A 15,195-nucleotide genomic window follows, 5' to 3' on the forward strand; every position below is an offset into this window, starting at 1 on the left:
TGCCAGCGTGGGGGAACACCTGTGGAGCCATCCTGAGCCAGGCGGGACCGTGGGACACCAGCAAGGCTATTATGCTGCTCCCACACATCCCTTTGCTCCGTGCCTCAGTTTCCCTGCAGGCAAACAAGCTCCTTCCCCCCTCCCTGGGGGCTGCACAATAGCAAACCTCGCCGTCATTATTCCGGGGGTGGGAAGCAGCATTACTCAGAGCCAGCATTGCTAATAAGGCACTAAATATAGCGCTTCCCATCCCCGGAGGACTTTGTGAACTCTGCCTGATGAGCTCTAACCCCCTCCGGAGGCAGGGCCAGGGCACCGGCTGGCATCGCTGTGTGGGCAGGACGCGACGGGATGTTCCCTGTGGATGGCTGCTCCAGCCTGCAGGCGCTGCCCGTCCTGGTTGGCAGCACCGTGTCAGTCCCTCCGGAGCCGGCCCAGGCTGACGGGGATGGGGGCAGCGGGCTGAGGTCCCGGGGCGGGCGGGCAGCGAGGGATGCGCTCCCGCAGCCTCTCGGTGATGCTGGGGAGCGGCTGCTTGTCCCACTCGCCCTGCAAGAGAAGTCAGCACCTGAGAGCACCGCGGGTGGAAACTCTTCTCCCAGAAAGGGAGGAAGGGGTTGGAGGCTCGGTGTTTCTGTCTGTTTGGAGAAATGACACGAGCTTTAACGTCTGAGGTGTTTTTTAGCCCAAATCAGGGTGTTTTCTCATGAGACATCACTAATTATTCCTAGAGCAGAAGCACCTACACATCCCCTGAGTGGCACAGATGTCTGAGGTGCTCCATGTTCCACAAATCCACCCCAGCTGGGAAGTTTCCACCCCAAAACGTGTTACTTGATGAGTCAGGTGGAGACAGCTCAGACCAGGGAGTCCCACAGGGCCACCATGCTCAGGAAAACCAGATACTGGCAGGTACCTGGCAAGTACTGGCAGGAATTTCCAGCACGGATGTGCCAGTGGAGCCGGAGGGATGCGGCAGCCTGGCTGAGGTGCCATGGAGCAGAGCCAGGGAAGGGCTGTCACAGCCATCAGGGCTCATGATGGCCACAGCCAGGACAAATCCCCCTGCTCTCTGCATCCTTGGAGGCACCTTGTCTTGGGGATGCTCCCTGAAAAGAGTAACCTGTCAGGTGCAGGCAGTGCCTGAGGCTGAGCCTGCCGAGCAGGATCTAACTCAGATGTGACATTGGCCTGGCCTGGTGGCCACTGAAGATGTGGGCAGGGGCTGGGAGGGACGGGGGGCTCAGCTCCGGGGTGGTGATGCTCTGGTTTGGCTGCGTGTTCATGCGGAAATGTCAGTAAGAGGCTGAGCTGCATCGTGAGCAGGAGGAGGGAGGCCTGGAGAGAAGAGGTAGAGCCGTGAGTCATCAGCGAGATGAAAGTGGAATTTATGCTTTCAGCTGAAATTTCTCCTGGTGTGTCAAGTGAAATGGGCCAGAGCCTGCACCAGCACCAGGAAAATCCTGGGGACACCTGGAGTGGGATGGAGGGACCTTTGAAAGCTCATGGGGAGTGACCAGAGAGGGGACAGCACTGCAGGAGAGCACCAGCTGGAGAAACAACTCCTTTCCTGTGCCCTTATGGCTTAGGGGAGCACTTAAGCATCCTTAGGGTGTTCCTGCTCCAGGGCTCTGCTCCAGCCCTAAGCCCATCTGCTGTGGCATCTGCCCTGCTGATACATCCTGAACCCTGAGCCTGCTTTTTGGAGAGATCAAAGGCATGTGGAATGTCTTGACAGTTGTTGATTTCAGTGCTCTCGAGTGGAAATCTGAATGGAGAGAGTTTACTGCGAGCCCTTGCGGGTGCAGGGGAACTTGGGGACGGCACCGTCCCCGCTGCTGCTCACAAGTGTTACCTTGAGATTTGGCTTGATAATTAACAGCACTCAGTTCCTTCCAGAAATCATCAGATTTGGGATCACTGAACTGCAAAAACACGAGCTTAATTAGAAGCTGGTGCTTTTCTCTTGGCAGAAACAGTATGGAATAAATGAGATGTCTCCAAGCCGGGCTCACTCTGAACCACCAGTGGAGCAGAGGCTCCTTTGCCCTCACTGCAGTGCTCATGACCCACTTTGTGCCAGCATTGCCTCTGGTCTGCTCGAGTCCCTTCCTGACAGCCCCCAAGACCTCTCTGAAATCAAGGGAATTGTCTGGGTCATAAATTAAGAGGTTCAATTCATAATTCTGCTGCTGCACAAAACTTCTGCACCACTTCTGTCCCTGCAGCAAAGCTCTGCATGGCTGAGAGGTGCCTGGTGTCCAGTTGTAGGAAACTGGAAAGGTTTCTGCCCACTCCAGAGTGCAACTTTGTTAAAGGGAATTCACTGTGGCAGAAAGCTGATGGTCATCCCTGCAATCAGCTCAGCATGCTCCTGTGCTGCAGTGAATAGCACTGGATCCAGGAACAAGGTGTCATCCAAATTTATTACACTGATAAATGGCATGGGAAACTGATGCCAGCAGTGGTTTTAAATCTTCATCACCGTCATGATGTCCCTTGTCTCTGGGTCTGGTTTTATTTTAAAGACCTCCCAGTCCTTTATCTTTCACATTTTGCTGGATCACCACATTCGGAGGCTGCACAGATGCTGTGCGTAACGAGCTCGCTCTGCTGGGACCTGGGGTGATTTGCCAAAATACTAAAAACCACCTCACGTTTCTCCTTGGATCTGGCCCTACTTTAACAGTCAGCAAAAGCAGCCTCCAAATCACTTTATGCAAATGCATCTCCTAATTGGATCTGGCTGGGAGCATCTGTGGTGGGCTCCAGATGTATTGTCTAAGCACAGGACTGGGCTCCGTGTCCTACTGATACCAGGGATTTCCAGGCAGCTCCAGCCCCCTGCCCTGTGCCTGCTAGGTTTGGATGTGTCCTGAGCACCACAGACCCAACCTTACATCTGGGAATTCTGCTGGGAAGCTTTGGGAGTGAGGCTGTACCCACCGGGAAGCGGACGGCCGAGGATTTGTTGCAGTGCATGGAGATCGGAGCAAAGCCGTAGAGGGATTTCAGCACATCCCTGTTGAACGTGTTCCAGGGGATGGAGTAAAACTGCTGTGGGACAGAGACCTGTGGGCACATGCAGATCTCCTCGTCGTTAAACCTGGGCAGGAGAAAGGCCACGCTGAAACACAGCAGTGCTGTGCTGGATATGACCAATTCCTCCCTGACTCAACAGCGTCCTGGAATGGCTCAGGGAGAGTCTGGAGCAGCCAGCACCTGCAGGGGAGGATTTGGGACCAGCCCGTGGGTAGGATACCCTGTGCAAGGTCATCATCTCCCCTCTCCTCATGGGTGGATGGGCTGCAGCCTCCTCCCCTGGCGTGGATCCTTGGTGTATGCTTTGGGTTATAAGGAATATTTTGCATTTATGAACTTGGCCACGCACTGACTCTTGCTGAGAAGTCCCCTCAGGGAATATTCTCCCTTTATGGTGGTTCTCACCACACAGTCATCCTCAAAACCCTGGGTTTGGATTTTGTCCCGGTGGTCCCTGTGCCCCCCGCCCTGCTGTGCAGGGGCTCTTTACCTGTTCACAAGGTTGAAGTACCGGTGCAGGTAGCCTGGATCCACAGCGCTTTTACACAGCTCCAGCTGGGTCTGGGGGTAGTAGTGCACGTAATTCACACACATCTCCTCCAGGATGCCAAACCCTCCCTGTGGCACAGGCAGGAAGGGGATGGAAGCAGGGTCTGACTGTGCCCTGCTGGGGCTGCACAGGGGCAGGGAGGGCAGGGGGGCACGTAGCTCACACCTCTGGGCTCACACTGACATGGATCTACATCTAAAATCTCTGCCTATATCTATATTGGATATCTGGATAGATAGAGACAGAGATGAGATGATAGAGATAGAGGTTATAGGTATTCACACCCCTCCAGGTGCATGGCATGGGCAGCTCTCTACTTGTCTGCCCTCTGTGCAAGGACAGACTTCCAGGCTAGACCGTGTGGTTTACATTAAAATGCAGATTTCCTATAATCCTTCTGCTATATTTAGCCTTGTCCCTGTTGATTGTACCTCTGACAGGCTCTTTTAGTTTTTTTTCCCACTGCCTATGTAAGGAAATAACATGCACTGTCAAAAAATGCCACTTCTCTTTAATTACAATTAATCCCTGGTGGAACAGTTTGTGATGGGAATTAGAGTGACACATGCTACTTCACAATTAGCACCTTCACATCCCCGCTGCAGGCAGCAGAGCCTTGTGAGTTCCCTTCTTCCCACCCTCCCTTTGCTTCTGGCTGTGATTCAGCCTGCCTTCATGCAGGTGCCCACTCTGGGGGTGCCCCCAACCCACCCTGGCTTGCCCCCAAAGGCAGGGGAGCTGTCCCTGCACTCACCACGGTGGCTCTGCTCCTATCCTCAGTGTTGTATGTGCAGGTGGTGATGAGTTCATCACCCTAGGGGGGGTCAAACACAGGAAAAAATAGGGATTGGGGAGTGTTCCATATAGAAATCTCTGCTCCCCACATCAGGAGCCTGCAACCCCACAGGAATCCTTGCTAAACCTGCCTTCCCTGCACAGGTTCCCCAGGGCTGCATCCCAGGGGTGGCGTTTCTTGCTTTCCTCGCTTTTCAATAATTTCCGAAGGGTTGGAAACACCTTAAAATTGCACTTAGGCGAGAGTTTGAAGTGCCAAATCCGGAGCTGACTTGATGGCACAACAGCCTCCTTGGGACAGTCAATGCTGAGGACCAAGGGGACATCCAGGGCACAGCCCTGGGCACGGTTCCAGCGGGTGCTCAATGCTTTGAGCAGCTCCAGGAACTGCCCTCAGCTTTGCAGAAAGGTCCTTCCCCAGCTGAAGAGCCCTGGGGCAGGTTCCACCCTGGTTTTCCCACCCACTCCCACTCTGATGCCGAATCTCTTCCTCTCCTTCTACCAAGCAAGGACAGAGGGCACCATCATGGTTCATCCTCCTCCCCTGAGGAGCCTCCCTCTGCCAGACGAAGCCCAGATAAATTAGGAGCCTAATTTAGCTCCTAGCTGCCCACACACCAATTCTGTGCCATATGAGAGGGGGCCTGCTTGTCCCCAAAGTATCTGCGTGGAGATGGCAGATATGACCCAGGGACCCTCACTCCAGTCCCCCTGGAAGTCCCCAGATGGGATGGGGTGATGGAAGGAGGCAGGGCACTCAGGGCTATAGGATCAGGATGTGCCCTTTGGAATGATATTTTGGAGCAACTCACCGGAAAAACCGCGACCACCTCCTTCAGCATGCGGATCTCCTGGGAGGGGAGGAAAGGGGACACATCAGAACAGTGGGGTGACACTGTGCCCAGGGGTGACACCCAACCGGGCCCCCAGTGGCCCTGCAGCCCCTGTACCTGGAAGTGAGGGCTGTAGTGTCTGTCAGCATTCACAACCTGCTGCTCCTTCCCATCCCGGGACAGCACCGTCACCACTTTCCTCCCTGCCAGGTGTGTGTGCAGCTGGGAGGCAAAGATGCGGATGCCAGCAGCGGGCAGAGCCTGGGAAAGAGAGAAAGGAGAGAGAAAGAGAGAGAGAAGGAGAGAAAGAGAGAGAGAAGGAAAGGGAAGGAAGGAAGGAAGGAAGGAAGGAAGGAAGGAAGGAAGGAAGGAAGGAAGGAAGGAAGGAAGGAAGGAAGGAAGGAAGGAAGGAAGGAAGGAAGGAAGGAAAGAAAGAGAGAGAGAAAAAGAAAAAGAGGGAGAGAAAGAAAGAGAAGAAAGAGAAAGAAAGAAAGAGAAGAAGGAAGGAAAGAGAAGAGAAGAGAAGAGAAGAGAAGAGAAGAGAAGAGAAGAGAAGAGAAGAGAAGAGAAGAGAAGAGAAGAGAAGAGAAGAGAAGAGAAGAGAAGAGAAAAAAGAAAAGAAAAGGAAAGAAAAGGAAAGAAAAGAAAAGAAAAGAAAAGAAAAGAAAAGAAAAGAAAAGAAAAGAAAAGAAAAGAAAAGAAAAGAAAAGAAAAGAAAAGAAAAGAAAAGAAAAGAAAAGAAAAGAAAAGAAAAGAAAAGAAAAGAAAAGAAAAGAAAAGAAACTGAAGCCCCTGTGGCCAGCCCTGTCCCTCTCCTCTCCCTCCCATCCCCATGCTGGGAACTCGCTGTCTCTGTTCTGGCTCTCACATGGGGTTTAGGGGATCACCACAGCCCTGGAAAAGGATCTCAGTGAGCTCCTTGCAGAGGGACAAACCCTCATTGCTGCCAAACCAATGCTCCAGGGCAGCAGGAGCAGCTGAGCCAGATCCTGCTTCCTTCCCTGCCCTCCTTAGCGGTGGCGCAATTGATTCCTTCTGGGTAGGCCCTCCAAAAACACACACTAAAACTTCCCTGAGACAGCAAGGTGGGCCCTTTGGAACCATCTTCGAGAGAGCTCTTGCCAAGCTCCCCGGGAGCAGGAGCCAATTTTCCCATCCCTGTGAGGGAAAACACCACTGGGACACGGCCAGCTCGGCAGTGAGTTTTATGGGAATGGTACCCCAGGGAGCTGGAGCAGATGGCTCCCCAGGAGAGCTTCTTCCAGGGGGATTCAGCACATCCCAACCAGCTGCTCTCTATTTATTGTACACAGCAGATTTTTCTTTCTAGCACTACTTCACGGTGAGTTAAAAACTTCAGTTTTGGAGCCTGGAGATTGGTGCTGCCTGGAGTTAGGGAAAAGCCATGGGCAACCTTTCTCCTCTGAGGTACAACCAAGCTGGAGGGGACAGGCACTCACCAGCTGGGTGCATTTATCAGTGCAGTATCCCGTGAGGATGAAGCTGTCCTCTCCAGGGGGAATGGCCATCACTGGGGTGTACACCAAGCCCAGCTCCATGATCCCAGCGTCATAGGGACGAAGGGTGGCCGTGTAGTACAGCCGGATCCCCGAGGAGTCACGGCGACCTGGTGGGCCAGGGGACAAGGACAAGTCACTGCAGAGACAAAGTCAAAAGTTGAAAAACAAGGAGAGGTGAAAAAAGATGGTGTGCTGCTGTGGGAAACCTCTCACTCCCAGCTTCCTTCATCTGTTTGAAATTGTTTTAAATACTACAGATTTTCATTCAAGTCTTCACCGAGTGGCCCCAGATGCACCTGGTTCCCTGATGAGGGCACTGACCTGAGGCTGAATTGTCCCAGGACAGCAAGGTAAGGGGTGACTTTGGAGAGCCCAAAGCAGAAGGACAGAGCATGGAGGACTCCCTCAGGAATGTGGCTCATTGCAGCTTCTTTAACAGGTACATCCCAAAATCCCAAAAGGCCACGCAGGCAAAGGGAAAGAGCAGGATCAATCGGTCAGGAGGGGTTCAGGCCAGCTCTGAGCTCCCTGTCTCCAGGCTGGAGCCCACCCAGGGACAAGAATAACGGGGGAGACACTATTGGTTAACACGCAGAAGCAGATAAATGATGGAAGACGTGAACTCCGTATTTATAGCCATGTTTCTTCTCAAGTTGCCGAATGTGCTATGATTGATGAACAGTACATATGCTCTGGCCTCCTAAAAATATCCTTGGGTAGTCAAGAAGCTGCTTGGTTTTATGTTAATGAAGAAACTGGGTTGTTTGTAATCCTTCTTTTTTTTTCCCAATGTGTCTCCTGACAACGTTATCGAAGCAGGAGAACAGGAATACAACATCCACATCCCCCCTCGCAGGCAGCCTGGTCTCTCTGGTGACTTGGCACTGCTGTCACTCTTGCTCTGAGCTCAGACCCAGCCCCACCACCTTGTGTGGAAACTGGGGGGACTCCTGAGACAGCCCAGCTAAATGCTGGTGTTGACCTGCATCACATCCTCACAGGAATTCTGTGGGGGCAATTTGCTGCCTGCAGGCTCCTTCCCCAAGCACCCTTCCCCACCTCTAGGCATGCACTTGAGTGAGGATGACTTTGCTGGGACCAGAAAAGCAGCAGCATGGTGGGGATTTCATCTATTCTTCATGCAGGGGCAGATCTGGGGCATCATCATCTCCAGGGCCATGATTTATGCCAGAGGCCCACCCAGAAGGTGTCAGACCATCCCTGCAATTTCCCCAACTCTCCTGCCGTGGTCTAACAGGTAAAGCAGTGGGCAGCAGCACCCAGCCCCTCACCTTTGAACACCAGGGGATTGTGGTAATGGATCTCCAGACGCAAATATCTGGAGGAGCCTGGGCCACCAAAGGCTAGACCTGCTTCTTCAGGGTAATAGAATGCCTGGAAGCAGAAGGGAGGGTGTTAGGGGTGGCTTTCCTGGGAGCAAGGCTGGAAAGCCTCAGGGAATGTGCAGGCATAATCCTGACCCACACCATGGGCTGAGGGACGTGACTTGTGCCCTTGGTTGTGCTTGGAGAGCTGCCCTTGCTTCCAAAAGCTTCTCTCGTTCCACACGCCGTGGCACAACACCTGAGTATTGCAACAGAGTCATAAAACACCCTGAGTTAGAAGGGACCCACAAGGATCATCAAAACCCAACTTCAATTCCAGCCCCGGGAATCCCACAAGTGCCTGAGAGCGTTGTCCAAAATCTTCTTGAGCTCTCTCAGGCTCAGAGACCATTCCCTGGGGAGCTGCTCCAGTGTCCCACCCCATTGATTTATGGCACCAAATAGGAGGAGAAAGAGGGCTGGGGGGGAGGTAGGAAACCAAATACACCCAGGAAGGGCTGGGAAGGTCGGACAGGGCTGAAGCCAAACCCCAGCAGAGAACAGGGTGAGGGCAACCCCAAAACAGGATGGGGAAGGTTTGGAAGACAGCAGGGCAGTTGTCACCTGGGGGGGGGGGGAGAACACACGTCCCTTGTCACACCCACCTGTGCCCCCATGGCCCAGGCTGCCAGCACGTGCCTGCAGTAGTTGAGCCTGTCTGGCTTCATTTTGGAATCACAGGGCCCGTTGTAGTGGGGGAAGCTGTCGAACTCGGCCGTGCACTGGAAAACTTCCATGTGGTGGACAAGAGCCTCGTTGCCCGCTGTGACCACTGGCTCGTACTGCAAGGCCCAAGAAGGAGAACGGAGCCTTAAGTTTTAGCTTTCATGTTTTTTCAAATGCTGTGCTGCCCCGGTGTGTAACTCTGAACTTCGTGTAAAGTGTTACAAGTTCTCCTCACAGCTCAGTCACACAAAACAATCCTTTTCCAGCCTGAGAACCAAGGAGAGCCATCACAGCCTGAGGCCCAAAAAGTGCAAACAGCAGCAAATTGAGGAGAGCAAACTGGGAGGAATGGGCTGCAGAACATGGAACTGGAATTGGATAATTAACCCCCATGTGTAAATGAACCAAAACTTATGAAAGTGTGAAAACTTACGACTGCTCATCCTTCTTGAGTCCATCTTGGGTCCATTTTGGGCAGAGCCCTGGCCAGGCTCTTGCACTGCCCAACGTGTATCCTTGGAAGGCCTTTTAATAAATCCCTACTTTACTCCTTTAACTCTGTCTAGCCTCTGTTCCAGGTCAGCCTTTCAAGGTATCAAGAGGACACATTGAGAGCCCATCCCTGGGACCTGGATATCTGTGACATCCAGGAATATTTGTGACCTGGCACCAGTTTCTGCCACAGGATGGAGAGGGAAGGTTGCTCTGGGCATGAGGCACCAAGGGCCCAAGAGCTTTCACCTCATATTTGGTTATGGTAGAGTTAAGGACCTGGGTGCACCAAAGGGGAAACAACATGTTATTAGTGCCTAAGGAGCATTTAGGTCAGTTGTGGAAATATTTAATTTCCTGTCTGTCTTTGGGACCAACCCAGAACCCATACAGAACCAGCTCATCCTTTCTCCAGCAACAGATGGGGATCAGCAGAAGATCGTGGTCTGTTTTGTGATCACTGAGTCCTTTACGAGTTTTGTAGGGCTGAGGTGGCCCTGGGGATCTTGCTTTTCCTAAAGAGAGTCCTGGCTGTGCTGTTGTTGTAGCTCTGCTTGCAGATCTTGGGTTTTGTTTCTATCCCACAGCTGCTTGGGGCACGGGGAGGAGGATTTGGGGTAGAGAGAGTGACTCGAGCCTGAGGAACATCTCTGGCTAAAAAGTGCCAGCTGTAGAAGTGATCTGCAGCAGCGGGAAGGTATCAGGAGTTACACACTTCTTACTTACACACAGATGATTCACTTCACACCATCTGTCAGAGAGAAAATCCTCCTTCTGAGCCTTCCTTTGCAGCACTGTCTCTCCCCTCAGAATCACCGAGCGCTCTCTGCAGCTCGAGTGTCTGAAGGTTTTCCTTCTCCCCGTCGTGTGGTTCTGACTCTGGATGTGCCAGGTCACCTCCTGAGCCACCCCCACACCTGCTGACCCCTCTCCCAGCAGCTCCTCCTTTCCTCAGGGCTGCCAGCAGGTTTCTGCTTTTTCTTTGCAGGAGATGGTCCAAGCAACACGTCTGGGCAATGCCCACAAGTTGCATTTATGTCTGTAAGTCTCTTTTTCCAGATTATGCCTCATCTTTTGGAGCTAGTTTCCATCCTAGCTGGCTCTGCCCTGCTCTGACCAGCCCTGTTCCTCTGTTTCCTGTGTTTTTATGTTTCTCAAGGCTCTCTGTATGCCAAAATCCTGCTGTGGGTCTGTTCCTTCTGCAGGGAGTCAGCTCTGAGCCTGCCCTGGAACCTGCTGGATGTGCCAGGTGGGAAAACATTACCTGGTCCCCTCCTGCAGAGACACTCCAGGAAACATGAGGATGCTACTCACTGGTGAGGTGGATCTGGAAGAGGTTTTGGGAACACATTTGGGAAAATGTCAGGGTCTGAAATCCTCCCTGTGACATGGAATTTACCAGATGCAAACACAATTACTGGTGCACCCTGGGGAAAGCAGCCCTCTTCTCCTGCCCCTTACCATGATAATGTGGTGTTTGGGGAAGCCCTCTGGCAGTTCTGCCATGTAGCACCAGTAGGTCGTCTCCTGGCTGGGAATGACAACATCTGGGGCTGTTATCTCCATGGTCTTCATGTCACTGGGCAGCTCAGGGATGCTGATGTTGGGTTTCAGCAGCTGCACCCTCTGCAGTCCCCCGTGGAGGGCAGAGATGTTGATGGCTTGCAGGGAGTGCACAGGTTTCTCCAGGATGCCGTAGATCAGGTGCACAGTGCCATCCTGAACCAGAGCAGAATGTGTCAATTGGTTTTTCATGCAGAACAGGAGCTGCATGGACCATTAGCACCAGCACTGGTGGCATGAACCCAAAAATGAGTCCAGTGACCCCACCCTGACTGCACCAGCAGCTCACTGTGCTGTGCTGTCCCAGGAAAGCTCTACGTTCCAGCTGATGTGGTCACTGAGGATTCCCTACCAGGTGGGAGAGTCTGAAAAGTTTTCCCCATCAATTCCAAAAGGTGGACACATCCTCCCTGCTCCTTCCAAGCCCCTCATGAGCTCCAGGCTGGGACAAACCCATCAGTGCAGGGCTCATCCCTCCCTGCAGCCCAGCAATAGCCTGGAGGGGGTAAGAGCAGAAACAAAATTTCTCCCTGAAGTCCTCCCTTTTCTTCCAGCTTCTTTTCAGGTGGAAGGTACCACAAGAACCTCTGCTGAAAGTCTACTGCAAACAAGAACACTGAGAGCTCTGGACAGGAGATAAAGGAGAAAGGAAAAATAGAACAATCTTTTCGTAAAGGATCAGAGAATAAAGACCAGCAAGTGTTTTCGTGGTTCACACACAGATTGTTCCCTCCAGGGCTCTCAGTGTTTTGGCAGACGGCAGACACTTCTCACCGCAAGAGAAGCTTTTGAACACCAGCAGCAAAAACTCGAGGACACTCTGTGCCCACGTTGGCTCTAAAATATCCTGCCCACAAAGGTTTTTCATGTGAGACGAGCCTTGCACGCATTCCTGCCTGCAGCCAGGGGCTGTAGCTGAGACCCTGAGCTGTCTGACATCCTGCACTGGGAAGGTTTACCCCAAATCCCAGCTCAGAGAGGAGTGGGGGATGCAGAGCCAGGGAGATGTCACTGAGCCACACAGGAGCACGGAGCAGCACCTCTATCTGCTGTCCTTTGTCCCAGCTCCTGTCACACCCTCCTGTTTGCCTCCTGTTGATACTCCAACCTCTCTTCCCAACACTCCCAACTGTTGGCTCCAGACAGCCGAGCAGTGATGCAGGAGGGATTTATATAGACCCAATGCATGTTCTACAGGAGCTGATGATGCAAACGAGCTAAAAGCTACACTTGAGAGAGCTTTTGAAGGGGCTGTGAATAGATGGTGCCAAGCATTACTCATGGGCCAGGGCTGACATCTGTAGCTCACTTCCTCCCTGCCTCACACAGCACCAACACCTGATGCTGTGCCCGAACAGGCACAGCCCTGCAGCACAGGTGTGCAGCAGGAACGGGATGGGGCTGGGGGTGCCACAAGGGGTGGGGGCAATGCCATACCTCTATCAGGTAGTCCTTGGGGTCACAGGTGCTGAAGGCTCTTTTGAAGAGGAGGTAAAGCCCCTCAGGAGCCCTACGAGCCCCGAGGAGCTGGTAGTCCTGCTGGGAATCCATGTGGAGCTGCCCTTTGGCATCGCTCCAAGCATCCTGTGTGAGAGAGAGAGCAGTCTGCTCAGCCAGGAGGTACCTCCAGAGGTACCACAGGTCCTCCTTCTGTCCCCCCTCAGCACTCCAGAGCTGCAGGAAACCTGTGCTTTGGTTGCTCCAAGCCCACCTGCAGCATCTCCTGGGCAGATCCATGCTGGAATAGCCTCTGCTACAGGATCCCTGGAGTTCAGGAAGACCAGGGAAACACCTGACCCAGCACTAACAGTCTGCAGAAAGACCTGTACAAGCTGAGAAGTGGGTAAGAAAAATTCAGGAAGGGAGGGAGGAAAGCCCCCAGGGACACGTGAAGGTGTTGCATTGGTCTGTGCTGTATTTTGGGTGTGCTTGCCTTGGAGGGACCCTGTGCAAGGGGGTGCTGGGCTCTCCAAATCCCTTGGCACAAACTATCCTCCCTCAGTTTAAGATCAGACCCTTGCTGGGAATGTAATGTCAGCCCTAGAAATTGCTGCCCCTCTGTAAAATCCATAATTTTTGGTGGTCAGATTGTTCTCTCCCAAAACCCGCTTGCTGTAGAAGATGGTGACAAAGCCACCCCAAGAAGCAAAGCAGTAGGGTATTCCTGTGCCTCAGGGTTTGAAGGCTTGGAGCATAAAATCCTGTGATCATTCGGATTTGAGCAGGGTGTTTCTTTGATCCTTTGTTTCTCCTGTGGGTCTCCTGTTTACTCAGAAAAGGCACCCAGGAAGTAGCTGGCTGTATGTACACCAGTGGCACTGGCTCTCTTCTCTGGGGAAGAAAAACCAGAAGAAAAAGGATAAAGCAGCTTGGCATCATTTCAGCCAGAACTATAGAGTCATATTTCCAGAACATATTGTCCTTAGAGGGGGAGAGGGAAATCAGCTCCATGGAGCTCGCATGACATTTGTTCTCGTAGGAATGTGGAGCGCAAGTTAATCTCATAGTACATGGGGGGCTGAACAAATTTGTATCTTTTTTACAGCCAACACACTTATCCAGAAGAAAAGCTGCTGGGAGAGAGAAAACTGGGGCTGGAGAGCTTTATTGAGATCTCCTTGCAGGATGCTGTTCAGCACCAAGTGAAAGAGAAAACCTGAGCGCTGCCGGGCGTTTCATTCAGTGCTGTTTGTCTTTGGGCAAGCACACGAAGGCAGATTAGAAACGATCCTTTATGTTTTCTTAACATGATGCTGTGAAATCCTGGAGCATTTGGCCCACCACAGACCCTGAAAGGCTGGTACTTAGCAGGAAAACAGCGCAGATAATAAACCCTTCTTTTCATGCTTTCATTACCCTGAGGATCACATTGCAGCTGATTGTGAAAGAACGTGTTTTATGGTTAATTTGAAGTAAGCAGAGAGGTAAAATTTAACTTGCTTGAAAGCCTCACATGGGCAGAAATGGGAATTGCTTTCTGCAGCCAAGCATAATCACAATCAGCCTGATGTGGTGGGCTGGGAGTAGGGCTGGAGACCCCAGGGCTGGGAAAACCACCCAAAAAGGAACCCAAGAGACAGTGGCAAGGACAGAAGTTGCAGCAGCAGCAGCAAACAACACAACTGGAAATTGTTTTTCCCCGCAGACCCGTTTACATATCACCCAAATGCATTTGCACCTTTAATTTCTGACAGCACCCCAGGCTGCCCTGTTGGTTTCTGTGGATGCAACTCTCAGCTGGGTTCTTCCTGCTGGCAGGAGCAGCCTCTCTGCCTGGTGACTTTTGCCCTGTCTCAGAGCCATTAATGGGAGCTGCGGTTAATTTTTAATGTGACTGGCAGCAGCACACGAGTGAAACAGGGTGTTGATGCATCCTCTGTGTGTGTCTTTGCAGCTAAACACAGCAGAGACACCCAGCTCCTGGTTCCCTCAGCCTTGCTGATGTGCTGCTGTGTTTATTCTTTTCTGTTTTGCGTTAATCCCCGGGCCAAAGCCACCATGTGGATCTGATCTGTGGGGTCCTCTGGGGTAAAAACCCCCCAAGACCTTCTGGACCCTGAGCAGTGGGGCTGACCTGGCATGTGCCATGTCCTGTACCCTACTCCACCAAACAACGAGCCAGATTCAGAGGGTTGCATTCACGGGGAGGGAACCCCAAAATCATCCAGGCAAACAAACAAGTGACTCACCCCAAAGTAGGAGTTGTGCCCATCACTCCAGAGCACGGCCAGGTCTGCGTTCTCAAACTCTCCCCTGTCTGACATCCCGAAGAGGAGCCCGAACTGCAGGTCCCTGATGAGGAGCTGGAAGTGCACGGCTTGCTCGGGGTAGCTGACATTCCAGGAGAGCTCCAGCAACCCCTGAGGATCCAGGGGCACCTTGTAGGGGAAATCATTCCCCCGGGGCGCCGAGCCCTGCAGGGCCACCACCAGGATGACCAGGAATGCTGCCACCAGGGTGAAGTACATGGATGCCACCTCTCGCAGCTTGAGGCTGGGGCAGGAGCAGGGCTTGCTCCTGGAGTTCTGCATCCTGCCAGGACAGCACCCGGCACCTGGCTGTGCCCATTTATGTGCTGACCCTCCTGGGCAAGCTGGGTAAGTGATACTCTTTAATTGCATTTACTTGTTGGGAAATTGGACTGGTGTATTGACCCCCGTCAGCTCCTGGCCAAACACTTGTCATCTGCTGTCTGCCCTTAATTGGCTCTAATTGCACATGGACATTATCAATAGCAATTGGGTTTGACTGGGCTGATGTGATTCGCTCTTAAATCTGCCTTAGTGTCTGGGGAAGGCTGTTTGCTCACAGGCTGCTCTGGCTGAGCCCTTCTGGACACACTCTGTGCT

At 52.6% G+C, this 15,195-nt stretch overlaps 1 protein-coding gene across 1 annotated transcript; it reads right to left on the bottom strand.

Annotated features, from left to right (window-relative positions):
- Nucleotides 1–414: 414 nt before the first annotated feature.
- DBH (dopamine beta-hydroxylase) lies at nucleotides 415–14,967 on the bottom strand. The gene is made up of 12 exons (XM_062505692.1): nucleotides 14,536–14,967; nucleotides 12,284–12,430; nucleotides 10,745–11,002; nucleotides 8,731–8,907; nucleotides 8,033–8,135; nucleotides 6,681–6,847; nucleotides 5,338–5,481; nucleotides 5,200–5,238; nucleotides 4,347–4,406; nucleotides 3,533–3,660; nucleotides 2,947–3,106; nucleotides 415–549 (listed from the first exon to the last, which is right to left on the bottom strand). Exons 1-12 carry the CDS (start codon nucleotides 14,965–14,967, stop codon nucleotides 415–417), a joined length of 1,950 nt encoding a protein of 649 aa, XP_062361676.1.
- Between the last annotated feature and the right edge of the window lie 228 nt (nucleotides 14,968–15,195).

Source organism: Cinclus cinclus, chromosome 19, assembly GCF_963662255.1.
Source record: "Cinclus cinclus chromosome 19, bCinCin1.1, whole genome shotgun sequence".
Lineage (NCBI taxonomy): Eukaryota > Metazoa > Chordata > Aves > Passeriformes > Cinclidae > Cinclus > Cinclus cinclus.